This window comes from Oncorhynchus mykiss, chromosome 8, assembly GCF_057628025.1.
Source record: "Oncorhynchus mykiss isolate SJ-2025 chromosome 8, ASM5762802v1, whole genome shotgun sequence".
Classification (NCBI taxonomy): Eukaryota; Metazoa; Chordata; class Actinopteri; order Salmoniformes; family Salmonidae; genus Oncorhynchus; species Oncorhynchus mykiss.
In genome coordinates this window covers 58188419-58215225 of record NC_143029.1, presented here as the reverse complement: position 1 = coordinate 58215225, position 26807 = coordinate 58188419, and the positions used below count along the sequence as shown (strand labels likewise).

The 26807-nt window shown below is 42.7% G+C and overlaps 2 protein-coding genes across 7 annotated transcripts in view; both read left to right on the top strand.

Annotated features, from left to right (window-relative positions):
• The first annotated feature begins 12019 nt into the window (after positions 1-12019).
• Positions 12020-16052, top strand: LOC110530192 (calreticulin). Its single transcript, XM_036985746.2, has 9 exons — positions 12020-12311; positions 12683-12784; positions 13027-13230; positions 13360-13454; positions 13544-13753; positions 13996-14109; positions 14293-14436; positions 14655-14747; positions 15012-16052. Exons 1-9 carry the CDS (start codon positions 12233-12235, stop codon positions 15231-15233), a joined length of 1263 nt encoding a protein of 420 aa, XP_036841641.2. The 5' UTR covers positions 12020-12232; the 3' UTR covers positions 15234-16052.
• Positions 16053-16156: 104 nt separating this feature from the next.
• LOC110530189 (uncharacterized) overlaps positions 16157-26807 on the top strand; it is a 17567-nt gene continuing 6916 nt past the window's right edge. Inside the window, exons 1-8 of one of the 6 annotated variants that reach the window (XM_090182072.1) lie at positions 16174-16827; positions 18357-18414; positions 20475-20636; positions 22783-22980; positions 25919-26110; positions 26234-26323; positions 26446-26578; positions 26665-26712. In XM_090182072.1, the coding sequence (XP_090038198.1) occupies positions 16766-16827; positions 18357-18414; positions 20475-20636; positions 22783-22980; positions 25919-26110; positions 26234-26323; positions 26446-26578; positions 26665-26712 (943 nt within the window). In that variant the 5' untranslated portion in view covers positions 16174-16765. Of the gene's footprint in view, positions 16828-18166; positions 18415-20474; positions 20637-22782; positions 22981-25918; positions 26111-26233; positions 26324-26442; positions 26579-26664; positions 26713-26807 lie in introns of those variants that run through there. The other 5 variants (XM_021613059.3, XM_090182073.1, XM_021613060.3 and 2 more) reach the window with 5 other exon arrangements.

Below are 26807 nucleotides of genomic sequence, written 5' to 3'. Positions count from 1 at the left end.
GACAACAATCAGTCTGGCCTTTATGGAAGAGTGGCAAGAAGAAAGCAATTTCTTAAAGATATCCATAAAAAGTGTTGTTTAAAGTTTGCCACAAGCCACCTGGGAGACACACCAAACGTAGAAGAAGGTGCTCTGGTCAGATGAAACCAAAATTGAACTTTTTGGCAACAATGCAAAACGTTATGTTTGGCGTAAAAGCAACACAGCTGAACACACCATCCCCACTGTCAAACATGGTGGTGGCAGCATCATGGTTTGGGCCTGCTTTTCTTCAGCAGGGACAGGGAAGATGGTTAAAATTGATGGGAAGATGGATGGAGCCAAATACAGGACCATTCTGGAAGAAAACCTGATGGAGTCTGCAAAAGACCTGAGACCTTTGGCCAAGTCAAAGTCCAGACCTGAATCCAATCGAGAATCTGTGGAAAGAACTGAAAACTGCTGTTCACAAATGCTCTCCATCCAACCTCACTGAGCTCGAGCTGTTTTGCAAGGAGGAATGGGAAGAAATGTCAGTCTCTCGATGTGCAAAACTGATAGAGACATACCCCAAGCGACTTACAGCTGTAATCGCAGCAAAAGGTGGCGCTACAAAGTATTAACTTAAGGGGGCTGAATAATTTTGCACGCCCAATTTTTCAGTTTGATTTGTTAAAAAAGTTTGAAATATCCAATAAATGTTGTTCCACTTCATGATTGTGTCCCACTTGTTGATTCTTCACAAAAAAATACAGTTTTATATCTTTATGTTTGAAGCCTGAAATGTGGCAAAAGGTCGCAAAGTTCAAGGGGGCCGAATACTTTCACAAGGCACTGTGTATATATATATATATATATGTTTTTTTTAAATATGCTGTTAAGCCTCATAGTCTACTTGAGCCAGTTAAGTTATTTTATATAGGCCTAGGCGCGGGAGAAATAGACTCCAATTAAGCCCTCATGTTATTTGTAAAGTCACATTAAAATGAAGATTATTGTTGAAAATAATTACTCGACTGGTGTAGGTTTTGTCCATCTGTTGCTGTGCAACACTTGCATAGCAAGTTAGCTATATGTTCAGCACCATGCACTGGTCACCTCCTATTGATTGCGCTGCGGTTGCAGCTTTACCTTTCAGCACCAAAAAATGGTCCGCTGTCTGCTTTAATAGTCTCCTGTATTCTCTCTCATGAATGAAGTAAAATGTAATTTTTGCATTATTAAGGTAGGGTAACATTGTAGGTACGCTACACCACAATTTTGAATATAGTAGGTATTCTTTCCATTTGTCCTGTTGAAACACACAAGCTACAGTATTTAGCCTAAAGCAGCATATGGTTTTACAGTAGACTATAGATGTAGGCTATGGCACGGTGTTAAAATTGTAGAGCAGCACATTGGTCTGAACAACATATAGCCTCTTAGTGAATGTCTCTTAATGAGAAACAATCATCAAAATGTATGAGAATATTGCATTTTGAAATGCAAATACGATCGAATCTGTAGGCAAATTGAAATAATGATTCCGACATCAGCGGACCTGCGTGAGGGGTGCGTTAGGTCAATTAGGGCGTTTTGGAGGGGCTAAATGTTGCACCACCTAGGCCTAGGCTAAAGCCGGGAGCCTCCCGTGGGCCTACTTTCTCCTGATGAATTTGCATGGGTATGACGGACAGACAGGAAGTCTGAGAAATATACAGTAAGTAAGCAAGCAACGTCAAAAAAGGCTGATGAAGACAAATTATCGGCCTAACATCCAAAACATGCAGCTGCATTACAGTATGAACCACTGGTAGTCCACTCCATTGTATTATCCTACTGGAGAAACTGTAGTCTACTTGAGCCTAGCTAAAAACCTACATACCTATTTATTAAAAATAAAGTTAACCGCTGTTAGAGTCCTGAATTGTTGTGAGAACATTGTGTAATATGTTTAAGGGGTGTGTCATGACTGTGATTCCAAAACAAAAACGTTGCAGTGCTTAGAAACTGTAATCGTTCGAAAACACCTGCGCTTTCTGTGAAGAACTACAACTTCCGGTTTCACGTTGCATCGCGTCCAGTGGCGGTGACCGGAAATGGCGCAAAATTGTAGTTCTAACCCTTGTGGTTTGTTTAGAATAATTATTTATTAAATGTGCTAGTTCGACCACACCATGGCCTCGAGTCTCCCCTCTCCAGCAAAGTCAATTCATCAGAAATTAAGAGTCTACAAGGCTTGATATCTAAATTGGTTTCTCTGTAGGCTACATGCGTAACACTTAAAGCTAGAATCCTTAGTTGCTAAACCCATTTTTGGACCGTTAAAACGTTGCGGGAGCCAGGCAGGATCAGGTGCAGAAGTTATTTTATTTAAAGATGACAATGGTGATCTAGATATTCAAATGACAATATTTACAAAGGGCAGGAATACAAGGACAAATTAAAACAGAATGGACACCGCACCCTCATTAATCTTTCCTCCATCAATATCACCATCATCATCGTCACCATAATGGTCATCATCCTCGATATCCTCCACTTCAAAGTTTCTGCCACTGCCCTCAATAAAAGCCCCTCTGAACGATTCACATTGTCCTTCTGCATGCTGGAGCTCTTCAAGCTTTCCAGCAAGGACAGCTCTTGCCCCAAGACAAAATCGATCTTGCTCTGTGTAATGTTGTAAGGCCTCCACAATCAGTTCCTGCTCATGTGAGTAGAACGTCTTGGCAGTGAAGACATCATCCTCAATGTACTGCTTCTCTTCACATGCCCTCTCTCTGAGGGAATGGAGCACAAAGAGCCTTTGCTTGAGGTGAAACTCCCCATCATCCTCTGCTCCTCCTGCTCTCCAGGACCAAACAGTGCTGTCCACCTGCACTGCATCCTCATACACCAGGGCCTGTGGGAGCTGTAAGGACAAATCTTGTCTCCTCAGGTTGTAGTCCTTCACATTTTATTTAATGCTACTACCGACCGTGGCAAGCCTTTTGGACAGGCGGTTGGCAATACCTTGACCATTTATTGGTAACAGATTTTTTTTTAAATTATTAAATGTAATCCAATCTAAACAAATAAACATAAAAAAAACGATAATCTGCTATACAATTACTCATACCATCCAACAATAGATCATTAGTAACAGAAACCAAGTTCAGAAACAGCTAAAAAAATAAAAAAGAATTGTGTTTGCCCACCCAGAAATGTCATCAACAGATATGAATTGATATACACTGCTCAAAAAAACAAAGGGAACACTAAAATAACACATCCTAGATCTGAATGAATGAAATATTCTTATTAAATACTTTTTTCTTTACATAGTTGAATGTGCTGACAACAAAATCACACAAAAATGATCAATGGAAATCAAATTTATCAGCCCATGGAGGTCTGGATTTGGAGTCACACTCAAAATTAAAGTGAAAAACCACACTACAGGCTGATCCAACTTTGATGTAATGTCCTTAAAACAAGTCAAAATGAGGCTCAGTAGTGTGTGTGGCCTCCACGTGCCTGTATGACCTCCCTACAACGCCTGGGCATGCTCCTGATGAGGTGGCGGATGGTCTCCTGAGGGATCTCCTCCCAGACCTGGACTAAAGCATCCGCCAACTCCTGGACAGTCTGTGGTGCAACGTGGCGGATGGTGGATGGAGCGAGACATGATGTCCCAGATGTGCTCAATTGGATTCAGGTCTGGGGAACGGGCGGGCCAGTCCATAGCATCAATGCCTTCCTCTTGCAGGAACTGCTGACTCACTCCAGCCACATGAGGTCTAGCATTGTCTTGCATTAGGAGGAACCCAGGGCCAACCACACCAGCATATGGTCTGAGGATCTCATCTCGGTACCTACTGGCAGTCAGGCTACCTCTGGCGAGCACATGGAGGGCTGTGCGGCCCCCCAAAGAAATGCCACCCCACACCATGACTGACCCACCGCCAAACCGGTCATGCTGGAGGATGTTGCAGGCAGCAGAACGTTCTCCACGGCTTCTCCAGACTCTGTCACGTCTGTCACGTGCTGAGTGTGAACCTGCTTTCATCTGTGAAGAGCACAGGGCGCCAGTGGCGAATTTGCCAATCTTGGTGTTCTCTGGCAAATGCCAAACGATCTGTAAGGGCTGTAAGCACAACCCCCACCTGTGGACGTCGGGCCCTCATACCACCTTCATGGTGTCTGTTTCTGACCGTTTGAGCAGACACATGCACATTTGTGGCCTGCTGGAGGTCATTTTGCAAGGCTCTGGCAGTGCTCCTCCTGCTCCTCCTTGCACAAAGGCGGAGGTAGCGGTCCTGCTGCTGGGTTGTTGCCCTCCTACGGCCTCCTCCACGTCTCCTGATGTACTGGCCTGTCTCCTGGTAGCGCCTCCATGCTCTGGACACTACGCTGACAGACACAGCAAACCTTCTTGCCACAGCTCGCATTGATGTGCCATCCTGGATGAGCTGCACTACCTGAGCCACTTGTGTGGGTTGTAGACTCCATCTCATGCTACCACTAGAGTGAAAGCACCGCCAGCATTCAAAAGTGACCAAAACATCAGACAAGAAGCATAGGAACTGAGAAGTGGTCTGTGGTCACCACCTGCAGAACCACTCCTTTATTGGGGGTGTCTTGCTAATTGCTTATAATTTCCACCTGTTGTCTATTCCATTTGCACAACAGCATGTGAAATGTATTGTCATTCAGTGTTGCTTCCTAAGTGGACAGTTTTAATTTCACAGAAGTGTGATTGACTTGGAGTTACATTGTGTTGTTTAAGTGTTCCCTTTATTTTTTTGAGCAGTGTATATATCCTGCATATTTTGTCATCAGGCCACAGAGGAACTGCTGTTCTAGCTGCAGACTGAAGGTTTCCTCCAGATTGGTTCTCAATCTGTTTCTCTGCAGTCTGGAGTGCAGTCTGGAAGCGACTGCTGGTGGGGGACCATCAATCTGTTACTCTGCAGTCTGGAGTGCAGTCTGGAAGCGACTGCTGGTGGGGGACCATCAATCTGTTTCTCTGCAGTCTGTGGAGTGTAGTCTGGAAGCGACTGCTGGTGGGGGACCATCAATCTGTTACTCTGCAGTCTGTGGAGTGCAGTCTGGAAGCGACTGCTGGTGGGGGACCATCAATCTGTTTCTCTGCAGTCTGTGGAGTGCAGTCTGGAAGCGACTGCTGGTGGGGGACCATCAATGGAGGATGCTGTTCTTCCTCTCCATCATCTTGAGTTTTCTGTAATCAAATCAGGTTCTAAATACTTTGACCAGGGAGATCAATTATATTCATTGATCTAAAAATGTCACTGTTAAAAACGGAGGAAGTAGCTCTCGATCTGCACAAGTTGAAAAAACAGCTGTTCCATCTTCACTTTCCTGCTGTGCCCTGAAAATTAAAAAAATGGATTAGAGAGGGCATCGCATGTTTAGTCATTTGAAATGAATTACATAGATTGAAATTGTATGTTGCTGGAGCATTGCAACATATTGCTCCTCCCAGCACAGAGCAGGTTTTTGCCACTCAAAGGTGACACTGACATTCCTGCCCCAATTCCTAATGGTGTCCAGTGTTGTTCCTAAAACATAACAACAGTGACAGATGTGACATTTCTAATCAATACTGAAATTCTATGCTTAGATTATTGATACAATGATTTACCTGGAAGAGACTGTGCAATTTCTGCCATTTCGCTTTCTGCCCCTGTTGCAACTTCTGTTGCTCGGGAAAACCTCTGTGGCAGAGAGTCCACTAATTAAAAAAAAACAGGAAATGTTAGGAACATCACCTAGAGTCAACTAGCATTAAATCAATTAATAAGAACAATTCCAAGTGTACCAACGTTGCCTCTGGCGTATCTTTTTCCCATGGTGAAGTGCATCAGTCAGGAGGTCAATACGATGGGACGGCGTCATCTCTTTGGTGACCTTCCCAAAGCACCTCAAATAGGACCACAGCCTCTACATCTGCTCCCTATCTGCCAGTCCAGCACCTTCGACATATCGGGTGTTGAATTTCATCTAGAAATATAAAATCATGTCATACCATGGTAAAAGGGTTATAAAATATGAATAAATACCTACTGACAATATTAATGATCTTGTTCAAGTACCTGACATGGCAAGTCATGTATAACTGGCACAACCAATTTGGTCTCATGCTTCAATTCAGAAAAGTTTCTTTAAAAAGTTATGGACAAAATGTTCATGTGAAAACACTTTTTGGAGAAAACTGCTATTCAAATGTTAAAGTAACCGAAGGTTGCAAGTTCAAACCCCCGAGCTGGCAAGGTACAAATCTGTCGTTCTGCCCCTGAACAGGCAGTTAACCCACTGTTCCTAGGCCGTCATTGAAAATAAGAATTTGTTCTTAACTGACTTGCCTAGTTAAATAAAGGTAAAAAAAAAAAAAAAAATCAATTAAATATTGAATAAAAAAATGTTAATTACTCGCACATGTGGCTGCATCTTGCATGCAATGTCACACATGAAGATGAGATTGATGTTCTTGCCTCTCATCCCCACCATCTCTCGCAGCAGGTACACTGCATTTGACAAACTACAGGAGATACATCATTATTTGCAAACTAAATTAATCAAATACTACCCCAAAAAATACTGGAAAAAAAAAAAAAAAACTCATTACTGCATCCCACCTTTCACCCTCATTACTGCATCCCACAGGAAACGCCCAACACGCCTGTCTCGTCCAATTTCGTTGTTTTGGGTTTGGACCTGACGGCATTGCCTGCTTGAAATCCATGGCAAGCCAACATTTAAAAAAATAATACTAATATAAAGTACAGTACAGGTATAATGGAATGAGCTGTTGCCTGAAGCAGATCACACACAGTGGTGCCAGGTTAACATACACAATACAAACATACCGTCTCCTACCATAAGACCACTGAGTCAAACAAATGAAGTGGAGGGACAACTGCATCATTTAAATATGAATTAGTGGCGAGGTTTGATATCATGAGTTCAAATAATTCTAGATTTTGTTCACATTCCCTTCCAGTGGTGAATAAGGTAACAATGGAAGGTATCCTTAAAATGCAGCGCATATTACATTCAGGCATTACCCCAGTTGGTGATATGGGTTCACAAATGAATCGATCCACATCAGCCTGGTTTGTAAAGTACTTTTCCCCATGTTTTGGTGGCTCATAACTTGATCCAGACTACTTTTTTCTAGGCAAACCAAAAAGGGCATCCGCTGCTACCATTGTCCTGTAAAGAGATGTCAAATATAATTGGATACAACTTTATCGTTTTTGGACCCCAGGAAGAGTAGCTGCTGCTTAAAATTAAAGACTAGAAGTCTATTCGTTTTTATTTTACCAGGTAAGTTGTCTGAGAACACATTGTCATTTACAGCAATGACATGGGGAATAGTTACAGGGGAGATGAATGAGCCAATTGTAAACTGGGGATGATTAGGTGACCGTGATGGTATGAGGGCCAGATTTTGAATTTAGCCAGGACACCAGGGTTAACACCCCAACTCTTACGATAAGTGCCATGGGATCTTTAGTAAACACAGAGTCAGGACACCCGTTTAACATCCCATCCGAAAGACAGCACCCTTCGCAGGGCAATCACTGCCCTGGGGGATTTGGGATATTTTTTTTTAGACCAGATGAAAGAGTGCCTTCTACTGGTCCTCCAACACCACTTCCAGCAGCATCAGGTCTCCCATCTAGGGACCGACCAGAACCAACCCTGCTTAACTTCAGAAGCAAATCAGCAGTGGGATGCAGGGTGGTATGCTGCTGTCTGTACAATTGTTTGACAAAAAAAATTTAACAGATGTTTCTAATAGATTATTTATGTTTATAAAAGAGGGCGAGATCACAATTGGTATTTTATGCTCTGATGTGTTTTTTGGGGGTGATAAAACATTGAATAGGCCTAAAAAAATACAACAAACCTTGGGACAGAGCGGGCACTGGGTTCCATCGGCAGCTTCTGGGGCCAGACGGAACCATGTCGGAACTCCTCATAGGCCTCATTTGTCAGGGCAGTATACAAGTCTCTTCCCTGAAATGAATGAACAGAGTCACTTAGAGGCACTCTGATTCATTACTGCATTCCATCAGAGTCGGCCATCAACACAGACAGCAAAGGCATATTCACATACAAGCAGCACATGGTTTCTGTGACACATACGTTTATCAAAACAGGAATTTGGTTATGAACTTTTGCAGACAAAGTAGACATGGTAATAGAGTCAGATTATAAAAGAGATGACTTACTGTCCTATGAGGAGAACGTAATGACAGGCATATGGCCCTGAGTGTAACACCACTCTCAAGCTGCAGGCTGGTTATCTGCTTGAGTAGTGAGCAGACCACTGCAGTCTGAGGCTGGCGGGGTGTGCAAGGCCAGAGCATGCACCTGACCAATGACACTGCTTCTGGCTTATGTACCTGACCAATGACACTGCTTCCGGCTCACACTGGCAGATCTCTACTCGCACATCATGCACTCTGCCTGAAAGAAAAACAAGAGTTAGTCGTGAAAAGCTCCATTAAAAAGAATGGAGCAAAAACTACACATTTCCAATGCAAATATAAAATAGTTTTCCTTGACATATCTGTGATGCGTAACGGCACGATCCACAGTCAGGAATTCAGTTTCACCATCATTCGGGGGTCAACAACGTAGTACACTTTGCATTTCACACAGTAAACACAACCAACAAGCTTAAGAAATTCAGGTTTGGTGAAAAATGTATGCAAAATAACATTACCTCTGGATGCACTATATTTAGCCTTGTCCCAGAAATGACAGCCGATAGGACAGAAGCTTATCTCCTGTTTCAGTAGTGCGAGGCTACTTGATATACAAGTATACCCCTTGGAGAGGATGCTTGTCTATCACAATGCCTTACCCCGAATCCATCTACTTAATGCGAAATGCCAAACAGAGATGCAGTCGGTGACGCTTTTTAGAGTCTTATGACTGAACTGGGGTTCGAACCCAACCTTCCCATCTCAGGGCCGACACTAGCCCCAAGGCCACTGAGTTGATGGGTGCACTCTGCATTAAAATAAACATCCGCTGCAGATTGTCAGCTGCTGTAACTCAAAACTGAGGTTTTAGGTTCTCCTTCAATGATTTGAGGGCAATAACTTACCGAAACTGTCTTGTTCACTTTTATCTGCACAACCCATGTCCTCCAAGTTGTAAAGGGGTTTAATTAGTTATACGTCTCCCATGACAACAACTATCCCATTGGCTATATCCAGTAATAGTTTCTTATTGTTTTATTGATGATATCATAACACATTTACGCTACAACAATTAAGCACAAGCCATAATCAAGGGGTATTCACTGAGTAAACCAAACATTAGGAACAAGTGACATCAACAAAGGGATCATATATTTCACCGGGATTCACCCGGTCAGTCTATGTCATGGAAAGAGCAGGTATTAATGTTTCATATACTCAGTATATATAATTTGAAAATGCAAACAGACCTACTCGCCTAATAACATTTTCAAAAAAACTTTAAAAAAAGGTTATGTAGAGATGAAGTTGAAAATGTTTTGTTTACTGTATAATATATTACAACAAAAAACTGCTTTATTACTTACCAAAGTCATGAAATACCCTCAGAAGTTTACTGTGGTAGAGTGAGCACTTATGGCCATCTCTCTGCTTCCAGTGCCATTCAAAAGCAAATGGTGGGTCCTTTTAAATGGACCATCCTTAAGAGGAAGAGTATTGGTTAAGAGTTTGGGCTGGGTTTCAATGATTTGGCCATGGCAGAAAAACATGACCTGGTGAAAATAAGTAAGTTGTGGGTGGAAATATGTATCAGATAGAGACAGAGAGCAAGTACATTTAGTTGATCAGTTTAAGTGCCACTGCAAATAGTACAAATGCTTGTTTTTAATGTGATGACTGTGATCCTTCGTGGGATAAACCTCTGTGAAGGCCTCAGACACTGACCATTTCACTTAACTTATGTTTGAGAAATTCGTTTCTTTGTCAATTGGACACATAATGAAACATTATCGATGAGAATTACCTGCCAGATCTCCAGGTGGTGCACAATGTGTTTGTCTTTATGGGTGGCCACCACACAGTCAGAGCAAAATATTGTCTCAGCCCCACAGTCAGTGCACCGCCATATTATCTCTGGCTGAATCCCACACATGGACGGCAGGTAGCCTAGTGGTTAGAGTATTGGACTAGTAACCGAAAGGTTGCAAGATCGAATCCACGAGCTGACAAGGTAAAAATATGTTGTTCCTAGGCTGTCATTGCAAATAAGACTTTGTTCTTAACTGACCTGCCTATGTAAAAAAAAACAAAGCAGATGAATTTTACATGTTCTCCACAAGAATGTTGTGCAGCTGCATTTCTCTCCATGCAGCCACTGTTTCCCCTTTCCTCCTCTGAGCACTGGTAGTCTGGGTATTACTTGTAGCTGGACTATGGTCCTACCGCTGCTCCTCTCTTTGGGCCTGAGGAGGTTCCGAGCCGGAGGTGCAGCACTGAGGGACAATGTGCCTCTTTGGTCTCAGAGCCTTGCCTCTCAATGGAATTTCCTTGCCCAGGATAAAGATTTTTGTTTTCCCAAATTTGGGCATCGTTGCACAATTCTGAAACAAAGACAGTTGATCAAACTCAAGGAAGGCAAGAAACCAGTAAATCCCTGTCCACTTTCAAAAGGTATTCACCATATCTCTGATGTTTCACAAATAATTTGACAAGGATTGTGCAACATTTAGGACAAGGATCATCAACTAGATTCAGCCGTGGGCCAATTTTTTCTTGAGCAGACTGTGGGCCAGAACATAATATAAATATTTGTAGATTGCAAATTGACTTCAAGAAGCCTAAACATATATAATATTTGACAAAAAAAATAAGAATAATTTCAAACCTTGATTACATTTGGTAACATTGTCCTGCATAGGGTGCCGTCTTTCGGATGGGATGTTAAAACAGGTGTCCTGACTCTCTGTGGTCTTTCAAAATCCATGGCGCTTATTGTAAGAGTAGGGGTGTTCACCCCTGTGTCATGGCTAAATTCCCAACCTGGTCACATTCTGTCATGGCCACCTAATCATCCACCTCATTCCTAATTGGCATATATCACTCCTCACCTCTCCACCTAATGTATGGCGAGCGTTCTGGCACAAAAATGGTCGGGTACTACACATTGATGGTGGATGAGGTGAGTTTCCCCCTACTATGTAATGCGCTTTGAGTGTCTCAGTTGATAGAAAAGTGCTACATAAATCCAGTCAATTATGATTTATTATTTGTACACGATCACGTGTCTATTATGCTTGGGAATATTTTGGAACAGTTTTCCACAATTAAAATCAATTGGGAGCTGACTTCCTGGTGTTTTTAGTCTTATGTCCAACAAGATTGTTTTATATATATATATATATATATATATATATATTTTTTTTTTTCTCAGAAAACTTGGGGGGCCAAATAAAACCACCTGCCGGGAAAATTGAAGAAGCCTGATTAGGGCAGCAACACACATTTTGGGTTAGAGTCCGCCGTAACACCCCACCAGTACGTGAATCTGTGCAATAGAAACTCTCGTTTTCGTTGCAAAAAATTAACCTATAATAAACACATACCAACCCCTTACCCATGTCGCCAAGAGAGCAAATGGAAGCTTAGTAATGCCAGTTGCTGGGGCAGCTAACACGCTTGCTCTACGCTGCTACTGGTGAGAAAGGACAATTTACCGAACAATTAATAGTCTTAGTTGAAAATGTCCAAAATCACCTTTGAAAGAGTCGCGTGTCACACAGTTCAATGTATGGTTCTGAATCACTATTCAAAGGTAACGCGTACCACATTGGTTGGTGGCTAATCGGGTGCACCTCCTTAACTGTGAATTGTTGCGTTTATATTTTTGTTCAGTGTATAGTTTGCTGCTGATCATGATTTGACTCGGGAGCGGTGGGTGCAGAATTTTGTTCTCGATTAGCAGTAACACTTAACCTATGTGCAATATTTGTTCAGCAATTCTTTAATCGTTGGCAGTAGTTTTCTTGGAATGTAACATCTCCAATGTGGTTCATCCTTTCTGAGGTTTACGGTAAAAGCGGCCACAGTACCAGATGTACCACAGCATCCAAGGTCGTTTATTTCCCTGTCAGCCAATGAAATAAGGACATTTGTTCCGAGTAGACGGGGATTGGTCGGACAGACTGGGGGAACCTGTGCATGTTTCGGGGAGCAGGGTGGTCAGATCTTTCATTTGATATTGTTTTGCTAAATCCAAATAATTAGCAAACTACAACATGCTAGTGTCGGTGCTATTGATGATTGCACTAGCCAGTGCTGAACCATCGGTGTATTTTCGAGAGCAGTTTGAAGACGGCAAGTTCCATTCATTTCATGCGGGCTGCAGCTATTGCCAACTAACCTAATAGCTAGCTGACCTAACATTTTACAGCTAGCATCTTAATATCAGTGAGCTATCTAACCACGAAACAATAATAGCTAGCTATGCTTTGTGAGACGCGATAATGCACGTATATTTAGCCTCACTGACTGCAAAAAAATGATAGCCGGCTAACTATCATGGTAGCCAGTTATCTAGCTAAACAAATTGATAGCTAACGGATCAAGCGAACCCTAAATCTTGTATGAACCGTTCGCTAAATTGGTTTTATTCAACCATGCCAATATACATGGTTGACTTAGCTGCTAATATTTGCTTCTAACAATGTATTTTTTTCTTCTGTCAGATGCTTGGAATACCCGTTGGGTTGAATCCAGCCATAGGTCGGACTATGGGAAATTTGTCCTGACTGCTGGGAAATTTTATGGAGACGCAGAGAAAGACAAAGGTAGATGTCACGGACCTTAGACTTCATGCAGTAGAATAAAGAACCTTGAATGTATTTTCTCTTACACACTAGAGGCTTATTTTATCCCTCTGAGGTTATGACTCTCCGTGTGATGAAATATCTGGTTTTATGACCCCAGCATTGTTTTGAGAATGTCAGTCCTACACATGTCTGCTCTCTGTGTGGAGCAGGGGACAACTCTGAAGATGGAAAAAGTCCAAAACATATCTTATTTCCCCCAGGTCTCCAGACCAGCCAGGATGCCCACTTCTACTCTTCTTCTGCTCGCTTTGAGCCCTTCAGCAACCAGGGCAAGACCCTGGTGATCCAGTTCACTGTCAAGCACGAGCAGAACATTGACTGCGGGGGAGGCTACATCAAGCTATTCCCCGCTGACCTCGACCAGGCAGACATGCATGGAGACTCTAACTACAACATCATGTTCGGTAAAGTTCATCAGGAACAATGAGATTTGATTGAGAACCAGTTCCTCCCTTGTCACACATTCAACATTCAGAGAAATTGTTCAGGTCTTATATTTATTTTGTATTGCTAATCATAGTGTTTTTCTCCAGGTCCAGACATCTGTGGCCCAGCCACGAAGAAAGTTCATGTCATTGTCAACTACAAGGGCAAGAATCACCTCATCAGAAAGGATATCAGATGCAAGGTACAGTAAGCCTATATCCCAAATCAGGCATTTTCAATATTTTATATCCTCATTGGGAGGAATCCAAGTCAATCGTCTTTGTTTTGCAGGATGATGAGTACACCCATTTGTACACTCTGATCCTGAACCCTGACAACATGTATGAGGTGAAGATTGACAACAAGAAGGTGGAGTCTGGAAGTCTGGAGGAGGACTGGGACATTCTGCCCCCTAAAAAGATCAAGGACCCCGAGGCTGTGAAACCAGACGACTGGGATGAGAGGGAGAGGATGGAGGACCCAGATGATAAGAAACCAGAGGTGGGTAAGATGGACACCTAGCCCACCTGGACCCATGGCTGTTTCTGCATTCAACAATGCTACGCTAGCTAGCCACATTATTGTGCGGGCAGGACAACGGCAGAAACCGACTGGCAGACCAGGCATCTAGCCAGCTATTCTGATTCAAAAGCAATCCATCTAGTCAATATTTTATGAGTAATATGTCTTTCATGAATGTAGTTTTTTTTTAATGATTAGTTCATGATTCTGTTATTTGTCAGGACTGGGATAGGCCCGAGAACATTGCTGACCCTGACGCTAAGCAGCCGGAGGATTGGGATGATGAGATGGACGGTGAATGGGAGCCACCCATGGTCTCCAACCCTGACTATAAGGCAAGCAGTCAAACACTTCATAACTGGGGTGTTTTCCTGGCTCTACACATATGGCAGGAGCACATTTTATTACTCATAATATTAGACAAGGACACAGACAATGTGACAGTAGCTTTCCCTGTGCTTTGGATTACTGCTTCAATTATATGAGCAGCTGTTTGATTGATTTGTTTGCTTTCTCAGGGTGAATGGAAACCCCGCAGGATCGATAACCCTGACTACAAGGGCAAATGGTTGCATCCTGAGATTGACAATCCAGACTACAGTGCAGACTCTGAGATCTACAGATTTGACAGCATAGGAGTCATTGGCCTGGATCTGTGGCAGGTACTGTGGAGGCCCTTATTCAGTCTTTTTAATACTTTAGTTATTGATAATGAATAATAAAGAGTGGAATCGAATTGAAAAGGATTTAGTTTGGGAATCATTCTTTTTAAAAGCCCTCTATATTTTAATTTAATTGAAAAGAGAAAAGGAAACGCATCCCTGAGTCTTTTTGCCCTGAAATGTTTGAAGTAATTCAGACTTATTCATTGCCGTCACAGGTGAAATCTGGGACCATCTTCGATAACTTCCTGATCACAGATGATGCTACGCTGGCAGAAGAAGTCGGCAATGAGACCTGGGGTCAGACTAAGGTCAGTGGCACTCACCTCTCAGGTTCACACTTACATATTCACACTGGTGTCTCTCTCGAGTCGCCTCCCCCCCCCCCCCCCCCCCACACAACCCGTTCCCTTGCAATTTGTTCCAGGATGCTTTGTCTGAAAAAATCTACTAGTTTGCTTTCAGATCCTTAACGAAGACATATTTGTAACGTTGCCTACCAGCACACTACAAACTGTAAAAATGCTAATTCCTGCGGTTTGTTAAAAAGGCTGCCTCTGTTTCATGTTCTGTAGGATCCAGAGAAAAAGATGAAGGAGTCCCAGGAGGAGAAGGAGAGGAAGAAACTGGAGGCAGAAGAGATGGCGAGGAAAGAGGAGACAAAAGATGAGCCTGGAGAAGAGGAGGAGGAAGAAGAGGAAGAGTTGGAGCATGAAGAGGAGGAGGAGGAGGAAGAAGAGGAGACTGGAGCACAGGACGAAGAGGAGGCAACAGATTCTATAAAGGATGAACTTTAGAGGACTTTGACTTTCTCATAGAGGTGACTTTGTTCTTTGAGCCTGGGGAGAGATTATTCATCATTTCACTTTACCAGCCAGTCAGTCCTCAAAGTAATAATGTTGAGAGAAGGGGAGGTGAAGGAGTCATTTACTGCAAAATCTGTGCCATTTTTTAATTTCATTTTTTTAATATTAATTTATTGGATTTTAACTTGCTAGTTTATCCCCTAATGAATAAAAACGGACACTTTTTGTTATTCTATCAAATAATAATTCAGATTTGGTAATCTACTGGCAAATGTTTTTACTGTGCTTTTTCTTACAGGCTCGACTTAATATAACCTATTTCTTGTAAGTATGCTTTTATAGTCTGTTGTTCCACCAAATATTACAGATGAAGTCTAATTCAATGGTGCTTGTTTGTTTTGTATACTTAATTCACATTGGGTGGTTGTGTACACAATGTGAATTCTACTTGTTATTCACATGCATAGCGATAGTTTCCCATTCGTTCCATTTCCATTTGCTTTCTAAATTCAGTCACACACTGGAATACATAATATTAGGTAGAATTTAGAAGTAGCATCTGTAACCTCACCTAGACAAATTCAGTCATCAACCTCTTAAATTCCACTGGCATTCAGCCAAGGACTACTGTAGCCAAATCATCAAATTTTTGTCTCTCAAACACTAACCTCATACTTCCTAATGTAGCATTTGTTCTCCCCTTAATTGTTTTTGTAGATATTTGTTACCTTATTTGGGAAATTATGATTACAGAGATTGTTGTGCAAAAATACTGTACAGTAATAAAAAAAGAGAGCTGTTTGGATTTGACATGTGTATTGTGTGCCTTTGTTAAAAATCACCATCACACTATATTATTCATATTTACGTGGCAATTAGAAGTCAAACAAATTAAATAGAACCATATGGATGCTACTAGGCATTTTTCTACAGAGCAGAATTAATCACAAACACTGACAGTCTTTCATAACATCTCTAGAAAATAGTTCTAGTTATTGTCTTGCTATTTAGAGTAGAAAGTGACAAGTACGCAGTTTAATTTCCTATTGCAGCTACGGTCTCTCCAAAGTGAATATTTTTTTATCACCAGCAGTCAGCATCCTCTGTCTCTAGGTTCAATGTAGCTTTTTGGAGCCTTATCTGCCGTCCTGCACATTTGCGTCAGCAGAATAGCATGTTACAAATAGATAAGGGCTTTATAACTTATGTAACGTAGCACAATGACAATGTAAACAACGCTAATGATGTTTGGACGCCTCTGAACTCGGTTGGTATCAAGGGTCGAACCTCCCACGTGATGAAAGGCTCAAGAATGGAGTCGGAAGAAGCCATGAGAAATTGTAAAATTGACCAGAAGCCCCAGTTAACTCCAAACAGAGTGGAGCATGGTTATTTCTAGGTAAATAACCGAAATATCAAAACCTTCTCGGATAATCGCTTTGGGATCCCACGCTGTGCACGGGACCGCAGCCAAGCTCTAGTCGGGTACCTGGCGATGCGATGGGAGAGCGAGTACCGCAGAGATGATGCGTTTTCTACTGGATTGCTTGCGGACGCCAAGGCAACGGGCACCGTGCAGTGAGAGGTTGGTACTGGGATAACGATAATGGATAAGGAAATGCTTAGTTGATAATAATCTCCTTTTCTACATTGACCTATCATCCACAATAGAGCGAGGTCATGTTTAAGGTTAACGGTTTACCCTATGCAATTTCAACAATCCTGTTTTGAAGAGATTTTTTTAATGAATGACCAGTATGAGGCACTGAAGCGGGGAATGTTTAATATCTTCTCATTGATCGTAGTAACAGCTGGTCCATGAATGCAATACATTATATTCTTGGACATGCACCAACAATAAAATACAGCCTATTTTAGACAGACAGACAGCAATTGGTTAAGTGGTTCATTTTCAACTGATTGTAATTAATACAATTCTAAAATGGAATTCTTGATCATCTCCCCAAAAATATTTAAGGAAATAATTTCACAAATCTGCCTATATAGCAGATTGGGCTATTTCCTATTCAGTATAAAAAATAGCCTTTTACATTCACCTGTACACTCATTCATTTTCCATTGCTATTTAAAATGATCATTTGTATACTATATGGTATTTATTGAAGAACAAACGGTGCAGTACAACATTTACTGGTGCAAATGTTTATTAAAGTACTGTATTCTACAAAAGTAGGTAGGTAAGAGTCTTCAGATGAGGCCTCCCTTGACATATAGTGTTGCATTGAAACTGCAGTCATATTGATATTACAGTCATTCTCAAACGAGGCTGTTTTAATTTAGGGCCCTCTGAGCCCTGAGATTTTCTCTGGGTTTAGCCCATTCCTCTGCAGGTTGGAGCAAACAGTAATTTGCATAGAGAGACAACAGGGACAATACAATGTAACACAGTACTGTGATATTAACTTAGCTTTGTTAGATACATTCGGAATCATGGAAATGGTTAATGAACAAGTAATGCCTCTCATACTGTGGTTTGACAGCATGTTCTTGAGGAATGGCACTTTTGTTAACCCTTCACGGTGCTGAATCAGGTATGGGGGGATAATGGTAGTGTTTTGAGAGGGGATGTGAAGGGAGGAGAATCATAGTATGAGAGGGGGACGATAGGGGGAGGAGAATGATAGTATGAGAGGAGGAAGATAGCCGGAGGGGGATGTAGTTAATTCCCCTGTCATGGATGGATAACCTTTTTATGGGCTACCCTGGAAATATGACTGCCCATCTCTTTTCCTGTCCTCTCCCTCTTCTCTCACCCCCCCTCCATCTCTGACTCATTCTCCATCTACATGCAACCCCTCTGCACAAGCTTAGTTGGTACATTCTCACTCCCTGTCTCCCCTTCTCCCCTCCCTCTTTTATTGCCTGGTGCCCATACATATACACAACCCACAAACAGCCTGCCTCAGTTTCCATATGCACCGTCTGTTTGATTGACAGACTAATGAGAATGGATGGAGTGGGGATGGAGGCTGGGGAAGAAGGGAAGGGAGAAGGGGGAGGAGGAGGTGGAGATGAAGGTAAGGGGGGATGGTTAGGTGCAGCATCAGTTTCATCCCTCCTTAAACATTCCTGTCTTCTCTGCTGGTCCCCCAGGGACAAGGACTTTGTGGAACAGGACGAGTGTGTTGCTCGGAAGACTGGAGAAATCAGAGTAAGGCCACACGTTTCCTATTACATTCCTACAGTGTGCGCGCGTGCGTGTGTGTGAGCGCGCGTCTGAGTGTGCACATCTGTGTGCGCATCTGTGTGCGTTCTCATGTTTCACTGCCTACAGTAAGGTGCATGTGTTATGTGCGAGCCTGATCAGAATGTGCAGGGTTTCTAATGGCACCTTACATGAGTATGCAGTACTGTATGGAGCAGGTCTCTTGGCTGACAGGATTCTGTGTTGTCATGTTGTTCTGTGTGTGAAGATTTAGGAAGGCGTGCACAGATTAAAGTACAGGTATTAGTAATCCTTTAGGGAATCGCTAGGCTTAAATAACCAGATTCCCTTTGACATATCTACAAATGCTTTTCTCTATCGCGCCTTTCTTTTAGAGCAGGCGAGCTCTGCATTTTACAGAGGACCATCTGGTCATGAGAACACAGATCGTGTCTACTGGTGTCCTTCAGCGTCATAGGAATGCCCATCCCAGCATCATAGGAAATACTGTCATTATTTCAACTACAGTACACTGTGAACATTTCCCGTGCACCGTTACCTGTCGAGATGTCACTGTGAGATTCTATTTTTGTAACCCGGCAACAACCTGGGATGGAGTTCTGTATCCCCCGGCAACAGCATCTCTTTGACTACCGAGAGGTGGCCTCGACATGATCTCACCCAAAACTGATTTCTTGTCTCTCAGCTAGTGGTATTATTAAAAGATTATTGTTGCAAATGTCTATGCTACTGGGCTTGTATTCTAAAGGGAGTGCTGATCTAGGATCAGGTCTCTGGGAATACAGGCCCTGATCCGCTGTGTTTTCATGCTGTCAAATAGCTACAATGTCACAGTGCAGAATGAACTACTTTGTGCATAAATGGTAGTAGATGCATGATAGATGCATTGTAGCGTTATGAAGGTTAAGTGAATTATTAAGTGCCCCTCCATCCAAGGTAGCAACTTGACGTTGGGAAAACGTCCGATTTGTTTAGCAAGATTGCAAGTTGGCCTAAAATTGTCCGTGTCAGCTTGCTATCTGCGATGATTCCCCAAAATATCACAACTTGATCCCCTAGTGACATCTTTTAGGACCTTGAGCAGAAAGGCTGGAATCCTTTCCAGACAATAGCCAACTGTCAGGATGAGCTGTGCATATTGAGCTTGAGTGAAACAGCTCTCTCATGGTTTATGCAGGTCTGAGTCACTACAGCAAGATTTTATTTCTCTCTTTACTTTGCTTTACTTCGCTCACTATAATGCTCTTTAGACTTTCCAGCTAAAAACAGAATCCAGCAGTTGAAAGGGTTGAAAGTGCCATTTATCTGCGTTAGTACAGCACATTGTCTGTCATTCATAACACCTCTCGCACTAGTGTACCTCTCTCTCTCCATCTCTCTCTCTCTTTCTCCCTCTCTCTCTCTCTCTCTCTCTCTCTTCTCCTCTCTCTGTTTCTCCATCTCTCTCTCTGTTTCTCCCTCTCTCTCTCTCTCTCTCTCTCTCTCTCTCTCTCTCTTCTCCTCTACTTCCCTTTCTATTTCTGCCCATCCCCCTCTTTCTTGGCAGTTTTCCCTACAGTCAGTTAGATTTCTAATCATTCCTCTTTTTAGAATGGAGATCAGGTTGGATACTGCTGTGTAAAATTCATGGAAAAGCATCACTCCACGTAAAGCCTTATTTCTGCAGTGAAAGGGACTTTGAGTAGCTGTCTGTCTCTAGCCTCTATCTCCTCCGATTTTCAGTAACCACTGATCTCTCTCTCTCTCCCTTCCCTGCTCTCTCTGTCACTGCTGCCTCTACTCCATCTGCTCCTACTGTCACTCCATCTTTCCCACCCCTCTCCATCTGCCCCTTGTTTCTTTCTCTCTCTCACACTCTCTCTCCCCATTCCTTCTCTATCTGGTCCTGCTTTCTTTGAATCTGTTCACGTGTCCTTCCATTCTTTCCACCCCTCCATTCTCGCTCTGCTCCATCCGCCCCTGCTGTCCCTCCATCTTTCCCTCTCTTCATCTCTCCACTCCTCCATCCATCCCTCCCTCCACCTGCCTGTGTTCCAACCCACCAGGACCTGCAAGATGCCGTGCAGCAGGAGGGCATTGAGCTGGAGGAGCAGCGGGGAGACCGCCAGGAGCTGGAGGAGACCCTGGAGAAGCTGGAGCAGCACAGGATGGAGCTGGAGGACCAGCTCAAACTGACCAGGCTGGAGTGCGTCCAAGAGAGCCAGCAGGTGAGACACACACAGAGATAACAGCTGCTATGGCTGCTGTTAGGGGGGAATTCAGACTTAAGTTGCACACATGTAAATTGAATTTAATTCCCTTTTCATGCACTTTTCTCTCTACACGTATTCTGACCTTGAACTTAAACATGCCACCGAGTTAGTGTTAGTTGCCTTCAATTTGTAGCCTACATTTTACATCATCCCATTACATCATTAGTTTACCTTTCTTTCATCTGTCACGTCTGTGTGGTTGTTCCCGAGGGTCGCTAGCAATAGTGGATCATATGACGCGAACGTTCTAAGTTGTGCAATAATTTGGGACATGTAGCCTATTTGTATCCTTATGGAACGCAGACCATATGTAGCAGTTTGCACGGTTCACGACGACTGGACTGTTATCATCACAGTTCCATGATGAGCGAAGGTAGATTTGTAGATAGGTATAGATTTATATATGTTCAACCCATATTGTACCCTTTTCTCACCTTCCAATTTTTCATGGATTGAAAAACTGAGTATTGCCAAATGTCTGCTCTGCTAGAGCTGCCCTGGTCAACTGTAAGCACTGTTGTTGTGAAGTAGAAACGTCTAAGAGCAAGCTCATAGAACGGGACTTCTGAGTGCTGAAGTGTGTAGCATGTAAAAATCGCCTGTCTTCGGTTGCAACACTCACTACAGAATTCAAAACTGCCTCTGAAAGCAATGTCAGCACAAGAACTGTTCGTCAGGAGCTTCATTAAATGGGTTTCCATGGCTGAGCATCTGCACAGCATCTCTGGAGTGATGAATCATGCTTCACCATCTGGCAGTCTGACTGACGAATCTGGGTTTGACAGATGTCGGGAGAACTCTACCTTCCCCAAGTGTAAAGTTTGGTGGAGGACGAATAATGGTCTGGGGCTGTTTTTCATGGTTTGGGCTAGGCCCCTTAGTTGCAGTGCAGGGAAATATTAACGCATACAATGACATTCTAGACAATTCTGTGCTTACAACTTTGTGGCAAAAGGTTGGGGAAAGCAGGTCCATACAGAAATGGTTTGTTGAGATCGGTGTGGAAGAACTTGACTGGTCTGCACAGAGCCCTGACCTCGACCCCATCGAACACCTTTGAGATTAATTGAAACGTAGACCGCGAGCCCGACCTCACTAATGCTCTTGTGGCTGAATGAAAGAAAGTCCTCTCAGCAATGTTCCAACATCAAGTGAAAAGGCTTCCCAGAAGAGTGGAGGCTGTTGTAGCAGCAAATTGGGGACCAACTCCATATTAATGCCCATGATTTTGGAATAAGATGTTCGACAAGTCATGTAGTGTATTTTTTGTGTAAAGGCTCTCCATCCCGGTTTTTGCATGATTCATAAAGACTTTCCTAACCTGAATAATCTAGAAGATCAGAGTATTTTTCAATCTACCAATTGGTGCTGAAAAGGAGATGAATATGCATATATTTAGATGGCTTTCTTTCATTGATCCCTAATATTCTGAACTCGTTCACTCGATTCTAGTGAGGCTGTCGAAAATTCCTATTAAAGGAACACAGCATTTAAAGGGATGGTTTAAGATTAATTTACTGAAAACCCTATTGAATGAAACTCAACGAGAAAATCCGTTGGCCAACAAGTGGGCGGGTTTTCAGTGGTTACATTTTTAAAAATTCAGTGCGTGCAAGGGAGCCACAACTGTCTGAATCAGCCTCTTACTGAATAAAACATAACAAGCACTGTTTTTATGAGTGAATGGTAATTTGTATCAGTGAAAGTTTATTCCATATATTCATCTGTGCTCTATTGGCAAGGACACTGAAAAACAAAGACCTCTACCAACCATAGATTTGGAGCCGAAGATGCCGAAGATTAGCTTTGTAGGGCAGTTGAAATGGAAGGTTTCAATTGTTAGTGAATGTAATCTCGGTAAAGGCGTAAACATTGCCTTTAAATTACAATCACATCACAAAGCTTGTCTTCAGCACTACAGATTGAATCCAGTCCTTAGTTGGTTTGTGGTCAGTTCAAACCTATTCTCCAATCTTCAAATGAATAAAGATGATATTCATCCATGTTATTATTGCTACCCTTTCGCGGCTCCCACGTCATCTCCCTCTGACTCTGCTGTCTCCTCCTCTCCTCCTCTGTCCCACATCTTCCCTCCTTACAGATTCTTTCCCTGCAGGCGGAGGAGGTGGCCAGGGAAACGAAGGTGGAGGAGTATGAGCGGGAGCTAGCCCGGGCAAGGAGGAAACTCAAACAGCTGAAAATGGAGGTCAGACGGGCCCAGGGGAAGGTAGAGGAGGCGGGCGAACGCACCATCCCTCTGGAGGAGTCCATCAGCCAATCATATGAGGAGATTTTACAGGTGGATGTGTCTTTAGTTGAAGACCCATCCCTTCCAAATATATCCCACTCTGGTTATGAACTCATTGTCCTTCCAAAAATACCTGCTATGGAAGGATTGGATTGATGACAGCATTACAATAGGGTAGTCTTTCATGAGTTCATTGATCCAGTCCTGCAGTCATCAAAAGGGTCAGTGGTCACAAAAGACAGAGAACAAGCCCTGGGCTTTGGTCACAAGGGAGAGTAGTCGAGCTTGTAAAGCCCATTAAGAGAATTGGACCATGGCCTCTGATTTTTCCTGCCACTGTGTCTCCTGCTATTCTCCTCATGTGGCAACTGGAACCCTTGAAGTAAAATAGCCTCTAGGGTTTCCTAGAATGCCAGGATGCAGAGCGAATATAAGAATATGGTATCAGGCTACAGTACATGTGGGTGTGACCGACTGAGGTTGAAACCCAAGTCTCCTCTGTGTTAGCCCGCTGAGCTAAAGCTTCAGGTCTCAGGCGAAGGTACTCCAAACCACCTCTGTTACATGAGAATACTAATATAAAGCAGTTCAGTCAGACCGGCAGGGGGTGGGGATTCATTGTTATTTCAGTACCCTGCTGACAGGTGATTAATGTGTATGTAGCCTTCATCATGCCCCCCAGTGTATTGATCTGTGTTGTCACAGGACTGGAGAGTGAACAGGCTGGTCGCATCGATCCGTTGTGCGTGTTATTGATCCTCCATGTTGATTTTTGTTCCTTTTAATCATTCTGTCTCATGAGAAAAAGCCTTCAAGCTGTAGTAGACCGATATTTAATATCAGCTGGGTTTCTTTTGTTTGCTGATGATGTACCAGACATAATCTTTAAGTAGATAACAGTCATTGATTCAGGGAGAGTTCAAAAGGTCTATTTTATTGGATAAAGACAAGCACAAGGTCTTTGAATAGCCATGTGCCTAGCACTCAAGCCAAACCACTTACTTACTTGGTCTTTACCGTGCCAAGTGGAGCATAAGGCCTGAACCCCATCTCTTACTGTTCTGGGCAAAGCTAACACATGCATAGTGTAACAAACTTCTTCTTCGTCTGATGAGGAGTAGGAAGGATCGGACCAAAATGCAGCGTTGTAAGTGTCCATGATAATTTATTATATCAGAAAACGAAAAATACAAAATAACAAAGTGAGGGAAAGAAATGAAAATCTAAACAGTTCTGTATGGTGAAAACACAGACACAGAAAACAACTGCCCACAAACACCTACGTGTGGTTCTCAATCAGAGACAACGATTGACAGCTGCCTCTGATTGGGAACCATACCAGGCCAAACACATAGAACTATAACACACAGAACAAACATAGAATGCCCACCCCAACTCACACCCTGACCAAACTAAAATAGAGACATAAAAAAGTAACTAAGGTCAGGACGTGACACATAGACTTCTCTAAGATGTACAATACCAGTCAAAGTTTGGACACACCTACTCATTCAAGGGTTTTTCTTTATTTTTAGTATTTTCTACATTGTATAATAATAGTGAAGACATCAAAACTATGCAATAACACATGTGGAATCATGTAGAAACCAAAAAAGTGTTAAACAAATAAAATATATTTTATATTTGTGATTCTTCAAAGGAGCCACACTTTGCCTTGATGACAGATTTGCACACGCTTGGCATTCTCTCAACCAGCTTCACCTGGAATGCTTTTCCAACAGTCTTGAAGGAGTTCCCACATATGCTGGCTGCATTTCCTTCAATCTGCGGTCATCCTAAACCATCTTAATTGGGTTGAGCTTGGGTGATTGTGGAGGCCAGGTCATCTGATGCAGCACTCCATCACTCTCCTTCTTGGTCAAATAGCCCTTACACAGTCTGGAGGTGTGTTGGGTAATTGTCCTGTTGAAAAACAAATTATAGTCCCACGAAGCGCAAACCAGATGGGATGGCGTATCGCTGCAGAATGCTGTGGTAGCCATGCTGGTTAAGTATGCCTTGAATTCTAAATAAATCACTGACAGTGTCACCAGTGAAGCACCATCACACCACCTCCTACATGCTTCACGGTGGGAACCACACATGCGGAGATCATCCTTCAACCTACTCTGCGTCTCACAAAGACACGGTGGTTCGAACCAAAGTACAGATTTCCACCAGTCTAATCCATTGCTCATGTTTCTTGGCCCAAGCAAGTCTTCTTATTGGTGTCCTTTAGTAGTGGTTTCTTTGCAATAATTTGACCATGAAGGCCTGATTCACGCAGTCTCTTCTGAACACTTTATATTGATGTTACTTGAACTCTGTGAAGCATTTATTTGGGCTCCTCTTCGAGTTAGAGGTAACTCTGGGTCTTCCTTTCCTATGGCGGTGCTCATGAAAGCCAGTTTCATCATAGCGCTTGACCGTTTTTGCGACTGCACTTGAAGAAACGATTAAAGTTCTTGACATTTTCCAAATAGACTGACTTTCATGTCTTAAAGTAATGATGGACTGTTGTTTCCCTTTGCTTATTTGAGCTGTTCTTGTCATAATATGGACTTGGTCTTTTACCTAATAGGGCTATCTTTTGTATTACCCCCCCCCCCCCCTACCTTGTCACAACACAACTGATTGGCTCAAATGCATTAAGAAGGAAATAAATTCCACAAATGAACTTTTAACAAGGCATTGAAATGCATTCCAGGTGACTACCTCACGAAGCTGGTTGAGAGAATGCCAAGAGTGTGCAAAGCTGTCATCAAGGAAAAGGGTGGCTACTTTGAAGAATCTCTAATATACTCTTTTGTTTACTACATGATTCCATATGTATTATTTCATAGTTTTGATGTCTTCACTATTATTCTACAATGTAGGACATAGTAAAAATAAAGAAAAACCCTTGAATGAATAGGTGTGTCCAAACTTTTGACTGGTAATCTATATATATGACAAATAATTGCTTTTGTTGATGACTGCTGTGGACTAGGAGGAGCAGACGCTCAGTATACTTCGTGGGGAGCGGACGGGAGACGCAACACTGCCAGACCACCAGCAGGTGGAGCCAATCGACACATCCCCCATCAGCCTCAGGACAGAGGACGGAAATCTTGACGTCCCCGCTGTACCAGCCAGGTCATGGGGCAGGAGCCAATCACTACCTGTCTATGCTGAAATCCTGGTATGTTTCATACAAAAGTGTTTAAATCTTACATGATGTCCATCAAACCCATAAAACTTGGGATAGCTTGAATTATGGGTCCTACGTGCTTTGAAATGAGTTGCCTATTCTCTCTTTTCACAGGCAAACCTTGGGTGTGCGGCTCGCGCTAAAAACGGATTGGCTGATACACAAGAAGAGGAGGAGGAGACAACTACACCAAGCACACCAAAGGTATGGCTACCGTATTACCTCAGTGTAATGTACTGTAACCCAAAAATAATTTGAAGAGACTGGATGTATGAGGAAAACTCCCTTAAACTGTGAGAAATGTTTAACCTATACCTCTCTAGCAGATGGATAAGGGAGAAAAGGAAGAGAAAGTGGAGGACGAAGAAAAGATTTCCCAAACACGATCCACCAGTAGCATAGCAGTCGAAGAGCTCGACTTCTACCACCCCGACCCCTTCATTCACTGTGAATCTGAAGGTGAGTATCTATCTGTTCCATATGATTTGATGATGATGATTATGATGATAATGGTGGTGATGATGATGATTATTTTCTTTTTGCAGATTACCTTTTCAAAGATGACGACCTCTTTGCCAAAACGGATCAATCTGGTGAGTGAAGTTCATATCTAAAACTTTGACAATCTGATTGATTATAATTATACGCTATAGCATTATCCAGGGCTCTAATTCTGTTTTCGACTGAT